Source organism: Gouania willdenowi, chromosome 22 (genome assembly GCF_900634775.1).
Source record: "Gouania willdenowi chromosome 22, fGouWil2.1, whole genome shotgun sequence".
NCBI classification, from domain to species: Eukaryota; Metazoa; Chordata; class Actinopteri; order Blenniiformes; family Gobiesocidae; genus Gouania; species Gouania willdenowi.
In genome coordinates, this window is record NC_041065.1 from 23,516,681 (window position 1) to 23,531,338 (window position 14,658).

Here is a 14,658-nt window from a genome sequence, read left to right on the forward strand (position 1 = left end):
AGGAGGGTTTGTTTTAGTGTGTTTGTCACAACTACAAGGGTGTCTGAGTGTCCCTATGCGTGTGTCCATGTTTGTGGGAACAAAAACCTATTAATGTGTGCATCTAAACAGTCAATTTAACAGATATAGTTTACTCTGCCTTTCACTTGGAATGTGTTCCATAGTGATCATTTACCACTTATAAAATGTTTTCATTCCCATGCTTAAATTGTTGACTTAAATTGACTGATTACGTGTAAATTATAAACTCTCATTTACTCTAAATAATTTACTTAAAACTGACAAACTTCACTGATTTGGCCAGATCAAACAAGATTTGGATAATATTGCATTAGAAACCACTTATAAGGCTTCAAATACAAATCTTTACTTGGTAGAAATAATTTCTCTGGTTTTTATTCACAACTGTAGCCCTAAATGATACTATTGTGATTGTAAGAAAATCTCCTTAAAAATGCCCCAAATAACAAAATCTGATATGTCTTCTAAAGTTGGGACCGCTCCCGTGAGTAAAATCTGCTGATCGTTTTCATGAGAAAACACATTCAAGTACTATGAAAGGTAACGGCGTCACCAACCCACAATACTTTGCGTGCCAATCAAGATGGCAATCCCAAGATCTTGAATTGGTTTTGGAAGACATTAAACATAACATGTTTCTATGTAAAACATTCAAAAGCATGACTCTTTGGCTAAGAACAATAGAGACCATTTGAAGCAACATTATTTAATAGAGTAGAGGTTCCCTTTGAAATTCATAGCAGCAGCAGTTTGTGTATTTCTTGGATTTCACTTCTGATACGTTACCGATATTGCAGCCTTGGGTATTGGCCCATACCAATCTGATACCAGCACAAATCATACATACTATGATTACTTTTTTTGTAGTGTGGAATGTTAGAAAAGGCTTGACCAACTGTTGTTACTAAAACAGAGAACAATAGTCAACAATTCAAGTTCACTTCAGCTAATTTTTACTGTCAGTATATGGTGGGAACAACTGAGGGCGGGGACAAAAACAACAAAAACTTATCAGAAAGCTTATATCGGAGATTTTAGATGGAGTCCGATAACATCCAATATTCGTTTTCTGGCTGATATCCGATATCAATATCGGATCGGGACACGTCTAGTTTTCTCTCTATTTTTTCTAGTCTTTCCTCCTCTGTTCGCTAACCCCAAACAGTCCAGCAGATGTCAGCTACTTCTGAGTCTGGAGTTTATCTTCTCCATTGTTGCTGCTTATGTGGAAATAATGGGTTTTTTTTCTTTAAAAAAAAAAAAAAAACACTATATAATGTGATGGAGCCCTATGAGATGACATGTTGAATTGAATTGACCTGCTCATGACTTTAGTTAACATTGTTAACAACTAAAGCCTGAAACATTACATTTCTCGTGTGTGATGTAGAACAGAAATATTTTTCCACATTTGATGACTAACAGTTTGCATAAAATGTCTAGTGAGACAGAAAGCCTATTATTTACAGAGCACTAGCAGCTCACAGCTCTTTAACAAAGTCATCAAAATCAGACAAGAGCTCACAAGTTGTTGTAATGAACCCAACTGGAAAAACTTTATTAGACCTTTTAACTTTGAATGTTTTCATCCCCAGCTTTGATACAATTCAGTTGCTTTGGTGCAGCTCCTTTTCCCATTTTTGCCACTGGTGGTCCAGATGATAGTGGTGGTGTAGTGGGCTCTGTTTGAGGCAGCCACAGCTGAAGGCAAAGTTAGTATGCACACACAAAGCTGCTCAAAGCCAGCAGGTATGCGAGGAATGCCTCTTCGTCCAAACAACAGGACTCACGCCCGACACTAAACTACGCCACGCTACACAGCACTGTCAGAGCTGCTAAATGGGGCCCAGAGGGAACTCTCCAACTGTTTGGCTTTTTAAAATAAATATACCACACATAAAGCCCAATTTGAATACATTTACTTATTCTCCATAACTTTATCTTTTTAGCATCTATATATAAAATACAAGTTGATTTGTTACACTAGTATTAAATAAATATATAAAAAATCTAATTTGTTGGTACACTATAATGATTTTACAGCGGAAAATGTAAACACCAATTTGTTTTTATCTTTGAAGTGCACTGACAGGAGGATTTCAACATAATTCAGAAGCTTAACATATTTTGCGTTCTGTGCCAACTTGGTTTTATTGCTTGTTTGTACGTGAAGGATTTCAAGTGTATAGAGTTTGATGAGATTTTATCATTTTTAATAAACCAAATTAAACCCCATCTTTTAATGACATTAAATGTCAAAAGACATTGGAATACAACTGAAAAAACAAAACAAAAAACCCAAAGGTTAATTTACCTCTTTTGTGCAGCCATCCCTCCTTGACAATCACCACATTGGTCATGTTGGTGGAGAGTCCAGGTTTCCAACAGAGAGAGACCCAACTCTGTTTCCCAAGTTCCCTTCAGTGAATCCTTTGCAGGAGCCTGGAGTTCGGGTCCTGGGTTTTATAGCCGCCTTCTCAATGGTGGTTACCTATTAGATGAAAAGAAGTAAAAATTAGCCCTACCTTGAGGTGAAAGAGTTTACTGTTGGTCTGAATGAATATTAACCCTCAAATCAACATTGTAGTGGAAAGCCTAGAACCCAAACAGGTTCTTAGTGTTTTTTTTTTTTTTTTTTTTTTTTTTTTTTTAATAGAACCATTCCTTTTTTAAGGTACAAATATCTGTTCAAGGCTGTAGTTTGAAATCTCTAGCATGGGGACAATTCATTAGTGTTTACAACAGGGAGCCATTCCTGATGGAATGGATTGCTTTTTTTTTTTTTTTTTTTTAATCTAACCAGCCTGGAGAGGAAAAAAAGGATTTCCACTTTAACCTGCTAATGTGTTGCAACCAGGCAACTAACATTGCTGCAGGATAGTTGCCAACTCCCATTTAAAATAAAAAAGAAGACAGTGGACACCTTGAGGAAGTAAACATTTAAAGACATGGAAGCTTGAAGCTAGTGACGATATATACGCTCTCATTTTACATAATTATTCTGTTGTTGTCGGGATTTGATGAGTGTTTCTCACTTAAACATTCAAAAGTACAAGAATATGTGGAATGAGAAAAAAGGTGAGTCATAAAGTCTACGATGATTAGGGTTGAGTATTGGCAAAGATATTGCAATATGATGCGTAACTGATATCACAATATTCTACCCAGTTGACATCAAAATTAAACAGAGGTGAAAAATCAAGTTGCTGTATACTGTATGCTCAACAGAAGATATTGATCATTCAGAGGACAAATTGATTATTATTATATCTACGGCACCATCTATCGGAGTGGAGGTGTGGAAGTGGCACAATTTTCAAGGTTTTTATGTAGGAACAGGAGCTGGTCAACAGGCCCAGTAGTTAGGCTGCTCCGCTAAGTGACAATGTCTCCAGGAGTAGAAAACACACGCCCACAAAAATGTGAAAAATACATTTACAAAAATATTGATTAAATATCAGAAAAAAAACATTTTTTTTTTTTTTTTTTTTAAATCGATAAAAAAAAAAAATCAATTTAAAATCGACCAAAAATTGCCATATATCGTGAAATTGATTTTTTTCACACCCCTAACAATGATAATGCCAAAAATTATGGAAAAGTGATATAGAAAAAAATTACCTAAAGAAAATTAAAAGTAGCTGAAAGTCTGGATTAAAAAAAAAAAAAAAACTCATTTTGAATACACATTTTTAAAAAAAAATGTGAATAAATAATGTGTTTCAATTTCAAATCAAAGTTTACCCTTTTCATTTCAAAGTGAGCCTTATGGTAGGAAAACATAAGTTTCTCATAAGTGTAATGGAATAAAATCAGTTTTAAATTAAGAGTCGGCAAATTACATAGAAAACAATTCTACTTTTAATGTAATTTTTTAAACCAGTAATTACTTATTCATTTATTTATCTATTTATTTATTTATTAATTCAAACAAAGTTTCACTTTATAAAAGTTGTGGTGTAAAAGTCCTATAATGTGATTGCAGAACTCATATGAATTTCTTTTTTTTTTTTGTTGGAGTGTTAGAAATACATTTTTGTTTACTGCAATACAGAACTTTTTCACAACGTCAACCAAGTGATAAGAGTGGAAGTTTGCATAGTTATAAATGACCTGGAAGTGAGATTGTAGGCATGATAATTTATTATTGTGAGAAGAACTCACTTGTGCCTCATTTTCATATTTGGTTTACCTTGAAAACACCCACAGAGCTGTCGGATGATGTAATTGTTATGCGAATGTGAAACAGCCAAATGTCATAGGGGTGTTTATGGAACAACAACAACGTGGCTCTACTATCTACGCTACAAATCTGTTTGAGTAAGTTTAGATGGTGATCTTTTTTTTTTTTTTAAGACCAAAACAGTTGACAAAAAAAAGCAGAAAGTCAATCTATACATGAACAGAATACATATAAAGAAATTCAAAGTACATTCTTGTTATCCATCAAAAATGGATTGAGAAGGTAAAGCTCAGCACATAAATCATATATAAGTGAGGGAGGGAGGGAGCAGATGACTAAAAGCAAGTCAAACAGTTTCACAGAATCAAAGAAAACACTACTGACATTCAACAGCATCATTTTTATCATAGATATATCACATACCAATCAATAGCGCTTTTTAAAAAAACTACAATTCCAGGCTATCCAAAGAAGAACACTTGACCATTTTGATGTAATCACTTCCAAACCAAGATAAAGCCTGTTCTAATTCACTGAGAAATCACAAGAATCAAAAGATCGTTGCAACCTTTGTTCACCCAAATGTCACACACTACACTACAGCAGTCTGCAACCTCTTACCAGAGACAGAAGTAATTCCTGCCGCTCCATCAGAGTACAGTCATCACAAGAGAGTTCTGTTTGAGCGGCCTCATCCAGCTTACTGAAGGGGACAACAACAGGAAGTGAATGTCACTATTGACAGACCACGAGTCAGCGCAGCCCTAGGCTTGATTACATCCGTCTGCAAGTATACATTCAACACCACTTTTCCAATTACTTCACCTCACTTCAGCAAGCAAACACACAGCAAACAGGTTAATAAAACAAGGTTTGTTTGGCTCAGTGTTTGTTTACTGCACCGAGGTTGTGTTCCTCCACAACTTATGCTGAAATTGTCCCGGAGATTAATTGCAATCATGGCATAATTATAATACTAATTGTATTTTAAGAATATGTCACCATTGTAATCGTAATTGAGTTCAGATAATTACTTTGTAATAGTAATTACCATGGAATTTCTAAAAAAAAAAAAAAACAAAAAAAACTGTCAACTACAATTTAATTAAATGCAAAACAGGTGTATGGCTTACACATGAACAAATATTAAAATACGTCTCAAATTAAGCTTTCCCACTAACTGTTAGTTAATTTTCACACTCATAGGTGGAAAGGGTTAGAGTTAGGATAGAATAGAATTTTAGTGACAATAAAATTTTACAGTCACAATAATATGAATGGACAAAGAGATAGTTAAATGCTAAATTCCAAACATATTATAATCAATGCACTAAAATGTAAACATGTAGATGCTAAAACAACATCATACACACACAAAAAAACATAATCATCACAATGCTATATGAATAAAAGAGCAGAATTGTAATTGAACTTTAGTAATTGAGAACATAATTGTCTTTCAGGGTAAAAATGATAATTATAATTTATTTATAATTGGAAAAAATGCTGGTTACTGTAATCATAATTGAACATGGGTAGTTGAAAAGGTAATTGTAATTGAGAAATGTAATTGACCCCAACCCCGAAACCCACTGAGTACAGTTCAAACTGAGTCAGGATCACACAAACTACATGCTTTCAGGATCATTTATCATTTATCATTTATGACATCTCATGAATGAGACCATGTTACAGAGGGGGAGTCCTCCACGCCCCTCTGCGCTTGCCTTAGGACAGTTTCCCTCCCATTGCTATCAGGATAGCTGTGTTCATCGCCATGACAACTGTTGTGATGGTGATGAATATTATTTTATGGAGACGGTGTCAGTCCCCCGACCCATATTTCACAATGATTTTAACATAAAATCAAATAAAAGAGCTATCAATTATAAAAATCTGAAAAAAATTAAAATCTCAAATCTAGAAACACCAAAACATAAAACCATTAGATGTGCTCTATTAAATATTAGATCACTGAGATCCAAATCTCTACTAGTAAATGACCTTATCTCAGAAAATAACTTTGATTTATTCTGTTTAACTGAAACATGGCTGTATCAAGATGAATATGTTAGTTTAAATGAAGCCACTCCTCCCAGTCATTTAAATACTCATATGCCACGAGACATAGGCCGTGGAGGTGGTGTAGCAGCTATTTATCATTCCTCTCTCCTAATCTATCCTAAACCAAAGGCCAGTTACACTTCCTTTGAAAGCCTGGTTCTAAATTTATCTCATATCGAATCAAAAACCTGCCAGCCAGTCTTATTTGCGATAATTTACCGTCCTCCAGGCCCTTATTCTGAATTTCTATCAGAATTCTCTGAGTTTATATCAAACTTAGTCCTCAGTTCTGATAAAATACTGATAGTAGGAGATTTTAATATCCATGTGGACAAAGATAGTGATAGCCTGAGCTCAGCCTTTATGTCCCTAATAGACTCAGTTGGCTTTTTTCAAACTATTAATGAAGCTACTCATCGTTTAAATCATACTCTTGATCTTGTTCTAACATATGGCCTTGATATTAATGAACTAAAAGTCTACCCTGAAAATCCTCTGCTATCAGATCACTTTTTAATATCTTTTAACATTATCCTAGAGGATCTCGCACTGTGCAATAAAATAGTTACAAGTAGAAATCTATCCAACAGTGCTGTGGCTAAATTTAAAGAGGCCATTCCTGCTGCCTTAAACTCAGTGCACCATCCAATAAATAACTATGATATTAATTATAACCCCTCTCAACTGGATCTGCTTGTCGATAGCTCTGCTAGTCTACTAAAATCCACCTTGGACTCAATTGCCCCATTGAGGGAAAAAACTATTAAACGTCAGAGGAAAGCTCCGTGGTTTAGCTCTGAAACTCACACACTCAAACAAACAACCCGTAAATTAGAGAGAATGTGGCGCTCCAATAAAACAGAGGAGTCACGAATACTTTGGCAAGAAAGCCATAGTAAATACATGACAGCCTTACGACATAGTCGATCTACATACTACTCCTCACTAATTGAAGAAAATAAAAATAATCCGAGGTACCTTTTCAGCACTGTAGCCAGGCTAACACAAAGTCAGAGCTCTATTGAGCCCATGATTCCTCTAGCCCTCAGCTGTGAGGACTTTATGACATTTTTTAACGATAAAATTCACAAGATTAGAGATAAAATTAGCCACTCCCTGCCTTCACCTGGGCCTGCTGTACCATTAAATGTAAATAGGCCTAACCTAAACTGTTTCACACATATAGGACTTCAGGAACTTAACTCTATTATTTCATCCTCCAAACCATCGACCTGCCTTTCAGATCCGATCCCAACTAAGCTGTTTAAAGAAGTTGTTCCCCTAGTCTGCCCATCTTTGTTGGAGACAATAAATATATCCCTATCAATAGGCTACGTGCCACAGTCCTTTAAAGTAGCTGTAATCAAACCCCTTCTCAAAAAACCTACTCTTGATTCCAGCACTTTAGCAAACTACAGGCCTATATCTAATCTTCCTTTTATTTCAAAGATTCTTGAGAAAGTTGTGGCAGCTCAGCTCTGTGAATTTCTTCAAAACAACAGCCTGTTCGAGGACTTCCAGTCAGGCTTTAGAGCTCAACACAGCACAGAGACTGCTTTAGTTAAAGTAACTAATGATCTACTCTGGGCTTCAGATGAAGGACGACTCTCAGTGCTGGTTTTATTAGATCTTAGTGCAGCTTTTGACACTATAGATCACTATATTCTACTAGAGAGATTAGAGAAATTACTTGGAATCACAGGGACTGCCCTAAACTGGTTTAAGTCCTACCTATCTGATAGGTACCAGTTTGTACACGTGAATAATAAGTCTTCTGTGTACACTAAAGTAAGCTACGGGGTTCCTCAGGGCTCTGTGCTAGGTCCAATCCTCTTCTGTATCTATATGATCCCCCTTGGTAATGTTATGAGAAAATACTCTGTTAACTTTCACTGCTATGCTGATGATACCCAACTGTATGTATCAATGAAGTCAGGTGAGACAAATCAGCTATCTAAACTTGAGGCCTGTCTAAAGGACATTAGGGCCTGGATGGACCAAAATTTTCTTCTTCTCAACTCAGACAAGACTGAGGTCATTGTACTGGGCCCGCGACACCTTAGAGAAACCTATGCTAGCCTAACTGCCCTAGATGGCATTACTCTGGCACAAAGCACAACTGTTAGAAACCTTGGGGTTCTATTTGATCAGGATTTATCCTTCAACTCTCACATAAAACAAACTTCAAGAACTGCCTTCTTTCATCTCCGTAACATTGCTAAAATCAGATCTATCCTGTCTCAGGGCGACGCCGAAAAACTAGTCCATGCTTTTGTTACCTCTAGACTGGATTATTGTAATTCTCTTTTAGCAGGCTGCCCGAGCAAGTCGCTTAAGACACTTCAGCTGGTTCAAAATGCTGCAGCACGTGTACTGACTAAAACTAGGAGAAGAGATCACATTACTCCTGTATTAGCCTCTCTGCATTGGCTTCCCATAAAATATAGAATAGAATTCAAGATTCTTCTTCTCACTTATAAAGCCCTAAATGGACAGGCACCAGTCTATCTCAAGGAGCTTGTAGTGCCATACAATCCCCCCAGAACACTACGCTCTCAAAATGCTGGACTACTCGTTGTTCCATTCATCTCTAAAAGTAGTATAGGAGGAAGAGCTTTCAGTTATCAGGCCCCACTTCTCTGGAACCATCTACCAACCACGGTTCGGGGGGCAGACACCCTCTCTACCTTTAAGGTTAGGCTCAAAACATTCCTCTTTGATAAAGCTTTTAGTTAGGAACCAGCTCATAGCTCATAATTAAGATGCAATAGGCATAGACTGCCGGGGGGGGGGGTCTGGCATGCTCGGTTGGAGAGAGGTTGGAGAGGGCGTTAAGAGAGAGGTCATTTAGGTTAGAGAGGGACCGGAGAGGGTCCCATTCCTCTTTCAAACACTCCCTCTATGTCTGCTTACTCCCCTGTGTGTTTGCTCCTGTACTCCTTCTGGCTTTTGTCTTGCAGGTCCGTGGGATCCTCAGTGTGGAGTTACAGAGTCTCAGCGGCTCTGTCTCCACCCTTTTCTCTGCACACACCCAACACAGCATAACGTGGATGGCTGTTCATCATAGGAATGGGATCCACACAAGGTTCCTGCTGCTTAACAGAAGGTTTTCCTTGCCGCCATGATGAATTCATGTTGGGTGTGGGATACATATGTATGTGTATATACGTATATATGCATATGTGTGTATCCATAAAATGAAGAGTCCGTCCTTAAGACTGCTCTACTGTAAAGTGCCTTGAGATACCATTGGTTATGATTTGGCGCTATACAAATAAAGATTGATTGATTGATTGATTGATTGATCAATAGTGTGTATTCTGCTACACAGGCATGCAAACGCTATACACACACGCACACACACACACGCACGCACGCACCACAGCCAAAAATGACACATGCATGAGCCTGGCTCTGCAGCCACAACAGAGAGCTGATGTTTTAATGGGAGCGACCTGTTGCTGCTGCGGCCTGTGTGGAAAAGCTGGGGCGCTGCCAACGCTACAGCCAGCAGCCACTGAATGAACCCAGTACCCTGGCAGCAGGTCACATGCTCTTCAGGCCTCTGGGCCGCCATCACCACTCGCTCTCTCACTCACTCGCTCGCCCGCCTTCTGAGTCAATGCAGCTTTCAATCATTCATCTTTCTGGCTCCTGCTTGGGGGGGCCACACACCCACCCACCCATTCAATGCAAATGAAAGCCATTGAGAGAAAGATGCCACACAGCGAGACTGTCACTGAGTCCGAGATGAGAGCAACACTCATTGACTACAGGAAGCAGAAAATCAACCCGATATCAATAGAGTACTTCCCCAACAGATCAATAGATGAGGATGTGGTAGTAGTTTACTCATGCCGAGAGTAAGCAAGAATGTAAACAGCGATTCTCAACTGGTGGGTCAGGTCCGAAAAGTGGGTCGCGTATAGCTAGTCAAAAATAAATAAATACTGTGCCTCATTTTGGACTAGACTTTTTTTTTTTTTCCAAAAAACCATTTCTTTTGACAGGCATTCTGAGAGATGTAAAATATATAGATTTATGTTTTTTTTTTAAAAAGATTACATGTCTGTTTTCCACAGCCATTTTTGAAAAACTACATTTGGTGGGCTGAATTCTAAAAAAGTTGAGAACCCCTGAACTAGAATATGGCTGAAAAGGGTAGAACAAATCATCTATTTTTAAAAAAAAAAAACAAAAAAAAAACAACTGTACAAACCTGTTACTTGTCCCTTGAGCTACATTTGTTGTTATTGTAAAAGGTCACCATGGTGAAAAGAGTTAGTACACTCCAAAGTACAGTAGGAAGTTCCTCTTTTGAGTTCCCTGAAATTACACCATTAATGGTGAGAATAACGTGTCTGTGACTTACTGAATACCAAACAACAGCTACAACAACAACAACAACCTTAAAAGACAAAATAAACCTGCTTTTTTTTTTTTTTTTAAAAAACCCTGTCACGACAAACAACTTCACCATAACTCAACTTAATGCAATTAGGGCTAAACTGTTCACATGGATTTGACACTTATTCACATTACATTAAAATAAATTATAGTTTTGTTACAACAACACATACATTATCACACAAACATACAGCATCTTGTTCCACAGTCAGGGCCCTATGTCAAGAATAAGGATGAGAGAAAATACTGCCCATGTTCAACTATGTTGAGCATTATTCATAAGGAGTTGCTATATGATCTTGTCCCAGGAAATTTCACATTTTTAAAAGAGGATGACAACTTGGTTGACTAATTATTGAAAGTGCTTTGCTTTGGAGGAGGAGCTTAGGAGCCTGTTAGGATACTGTTAGCCTAGCCTACTGTGATTTTAACCTTTGATGTACATTACTTTTAAAGAATTTTATATATTCTATCATAAACGAAAACTTTACTTAACTTCTAAAGGATCTACTACCTGTGGAGGGATTTTTCACGCAATGTTACACATAATATGTTATGGTTTCACATCAAAGTGATCAGCAGACGCTTCTGAGGAAGACTGACAGTTGGAAGTTGAAACATGTCAGGAGATCAAAGGAAATTTCCTGAAAAAACCCTGACATATTATTCAAATGAAGAAGACAAAATGAACTTGTTGGAATAAAATGTTACATGTTTAGTGATATAAGTCACGTGGGTCTATTTGTATTCCTGCTTAGCTGTTTGATTTATTTTATTTAGATTTTATTTAAATTAGTCTGTTAGTGCTGTTGTCCCAAATTCCTTTCACCTCAACCAAAGATGAATAAGGACACAAAATATTTATAGATATTAAGTTTATCTCATTTCAAAACCATCTAAAAGCACTGGATTCTAAACATATTCATTGCACGCTCTGCTTTTCAATTTATACAAACTCCCAGATTATTTCCCACTCCAGGCTTGGTCAAACTAGAGGTCAGGCTTAGACTTGGGATAGGCTGAGCCACCATCTTAAAGACTCCTAGGCCTGTCTGCAAGTCTGCCCATTCACAAGGACAAAAATTCAAACAACATTCCTTAGATTCTCCATGCAACTGGTGGCACATGCGTCAAAGAGTGCTGCCCTGGGATTGGGTGGGAGGTGACTGGTATTTTTTCTAAATAGTACAAGGAGAGGTGGGATGTCACTGGGTGCATCATTGGACCAGCTTGTTGCGTCTTCTTCAGGTCACATGTCGAATCCTCCTGCGTATACACACACACTAGACCGTCACAGTCTCAAAAAAAAAAAAACAAACACATTTTGACACCACATACCCGGGGGGAAAATGTTCTGTTTCTAGACGTTACATGCACCATGAACCCTGGGAGATGAAGGAAAAAAGCAGACAGTAGGGGTGTCTCGATCCGATATTGATATCGGTCCGTTATCAGCCACAAAACGAATAAGGGATTTTGTCGGACTACATCTAAAATCTCCAATTTAAGCGCTCCGATAGGTTTTTGTCCCCGCCCTTAGTTGTTCCCACCATTAATTGACCGTAAAAAAACAACTGAAGCGAAATTGAATTGTTGACTATTGTTCTCTGTTTGAGTGACATCACTTGATCCAGCCTCTTCTAACATTCTACACTACCAAATGAGTAATAAAAGTATGTATGATATCGCATCGAATTGATATCAGCCAATACTCAAGGCTGCAATATCGGCATCATATCGGTGAAGTGAAAAAGTCGTATCGCGACATCCCTAAGTGCGAGTAATGTGAGCGCTCTGGTCCATGTTTTTTAAACTTGTGCTGTTTTGATGGGGAGCAGAACGATCCTGTGATTTGGACACACACACACACACACACACACACACACACGCACACACACACACACACACACACACACACACACACACACACACACACACACACACACACACACACTATGAAAACAAACATGCTTGTAAAACCCTGTAGTTAACATATTTTAGTGTAGATACACAATTCTGTTCTGTAAGTGGGTTGATCACAGAAAACAACATCCCACATGGGAAAAAAAAACCTCATAACAGGAAAAATAACACCTAATATGACATAAAAGATCCCAATTGTGGACTTTATGGTGTGCCACATAGTGTAGACGTGAATACAAGTGTGTATAATGGCCTTGGTTTTAAATGAGAGCTTAGCTGCAGCTTTCTCGCTCAGGTAAACAAACTGAGTAGAGGTTCATAACAATGAATGAGCCTGCTTGAGCTTCTCGTTTCCCTGCCTCCTGGGCCAGAAAGCAAACAAAAACAACTTTCTAGCAGAGCAGAGTCGTTTAGAGTAACATGACTAGCCTGAGGGCTGCGTCTCTGAAAGTAGTCATTGTAAAGAAAAGAAGAAGAAAATGAATGGCTGACCTGCTAAAGAGCTTACGAGATGTTTGTAGATGAGCAAGCAGGCGGTGTAAGTCCCCTAAACGTCGCTTTACGAGGATAATTTGAGGAGAATGTGAGGAGAGTGGTTGATTTTATAGTTGCATTAATCGATTAAAGGATATGGGGCCTAGCAGGGCAGCTTGAGTGAGAATAACCGCATCCCATGTTAAGTACAATGGGGACCTACCCTGTCTAGCTGTCGACCTCTTGTTGTGAGCCATGCGGAGGAAAACGAGCACATTTACCTGGACAGGCAGTCAACAGCGTGTCCGTGTCATTGTGGCGAGCCTTTTCGGCGGTGTTTGGAGTGGGTAAGTCCTTCAACAATCTGGAGAAAAGTGCTCTCATTGACTCCGTTTCTCTCCAGCCTTTCTTCCACTACACCTCCCTTCACGCGCTGTCTGCGGTGCCTCCGAGAAAGCACGCTCCACCGGGTCCTAGCGCCGCCCGTTTTAACGGCCGCTTCTGCAAAGGAAGAGGAAGAGTCATAGTAAACTGTCAGCGGTCCCATTAGGGAACAGATACACAACAACTTATGTAATAATAGTGGTGTTGGGGGGGAAATCGATTCGGCGATATATCTCGATATTACGTCGAAAATGCATCCATATCGATTTTTTTTTAATTTTTTTTATTTTATTATTATTAATTTTTTAACCATCATTTATCCAGGAAAGTTTTTTCCACTGCAGGAGACATTGTAACTACACAAAGAAGTGCACTGAAACCTGGGCATGTTGACCAGCTTGTGTTTTTTCAATAAAATCTAAAATGAACTTTCTTGCATTTATTTGTTGTTCTCGGCATAAACCTCAGGTAAGTTTCACTAAAGTCATGTTGCACTAAAGTTATAGTTGGTTTAAAAGCCACAGGCAGATTGTATGTTATTTTTTTATTTCAAGTTGTTGGCACATGGCATGTTAAAGCCAATGTTTTGAGTGTAAAATATAGCAATAAAATATATTTCATACATAATGTTCTCATAAAGGTGTACACATTTACAGATTAGTTGCTTAAATCAAATATTTAAAAAAAGAAAATCGCAATCATTGCCTCATACTGTAATATCGGGATATATCGTATCGTAGTGTGACCTATGTATCGGGATACGAATTGTATCGCCAGAGGCCAGGCAATACACACCCCTATGTAATGGATATCCTTTATTTTATGTTTACCCATTTATTCCTGTGAATTTACTATATTAATTGAAATGTTTTAGTTTTTAGAATATTTTACAATCTTGCACGATAGTTTAACATGTTTCTTTAAATACTCTCAGATGAATGTTGAAGTGCAATTTGCTCCCAAAATTTTTTTGGAGGTATAAATATCACTGCTTATTTTTTTGTTGTGATATCAGATTTTGTGAATTGACTTTGTATTTTTTCTATGTTTCTGACTAAAAAAACAAAAAAAAAAACAAAAAGACAACAACATACTGCAAAAAAAAATTAAATAAATAAATAAAAATTTTTGGAACCGCCTTCAAATAATTTTAATTTTGAGTTTAAATTATTTTTAGGGCATTATGTAAAAAAAAAAAAAAA

General features: G+C 37.6%; 1 protein-coding gene across 4 annotated transcripts in view; it reads right to left on the reverse strand.

Moving 5' to 3' along the window:
* Positions 1 to 13,533, reverse strand: part of akt1 (v-akt murine thymoma viral oncogene homolog 1) — a 39,171-nt gene extending 25,638 nt beyond the window's left edge. For 2 of the 4 annotated variants that reach the window (XM_028438217.1, XM_028438222.1), the window contains exons 1-2: positions 13,354 to 13,533; positions 2,336 to 2,512 (exon numbers count right to left, since the gene is read on the reverse strand). In XM_028438217.1, coding sequence (XP_028294018.1) covers positions 2,336 to 2,381 — 46 coding nt within the window. In that variant the 5' untranslated portion in view covers positions 2,382 to 2,512; positions 13,354 to 13,533. Of the gene's footprint in view, positions 1 to 2,335; positions 2,513 to 4,825; positions 5,097 to 13,295 lie in introns of those variants that run through there. The other 2 variants (XM_028438218.1, XM_028438219.1) reach the window with 2 other exon arrangements.
* Positions 13,534 to 14,658: the final 1,125 nt, after the last annotated feature.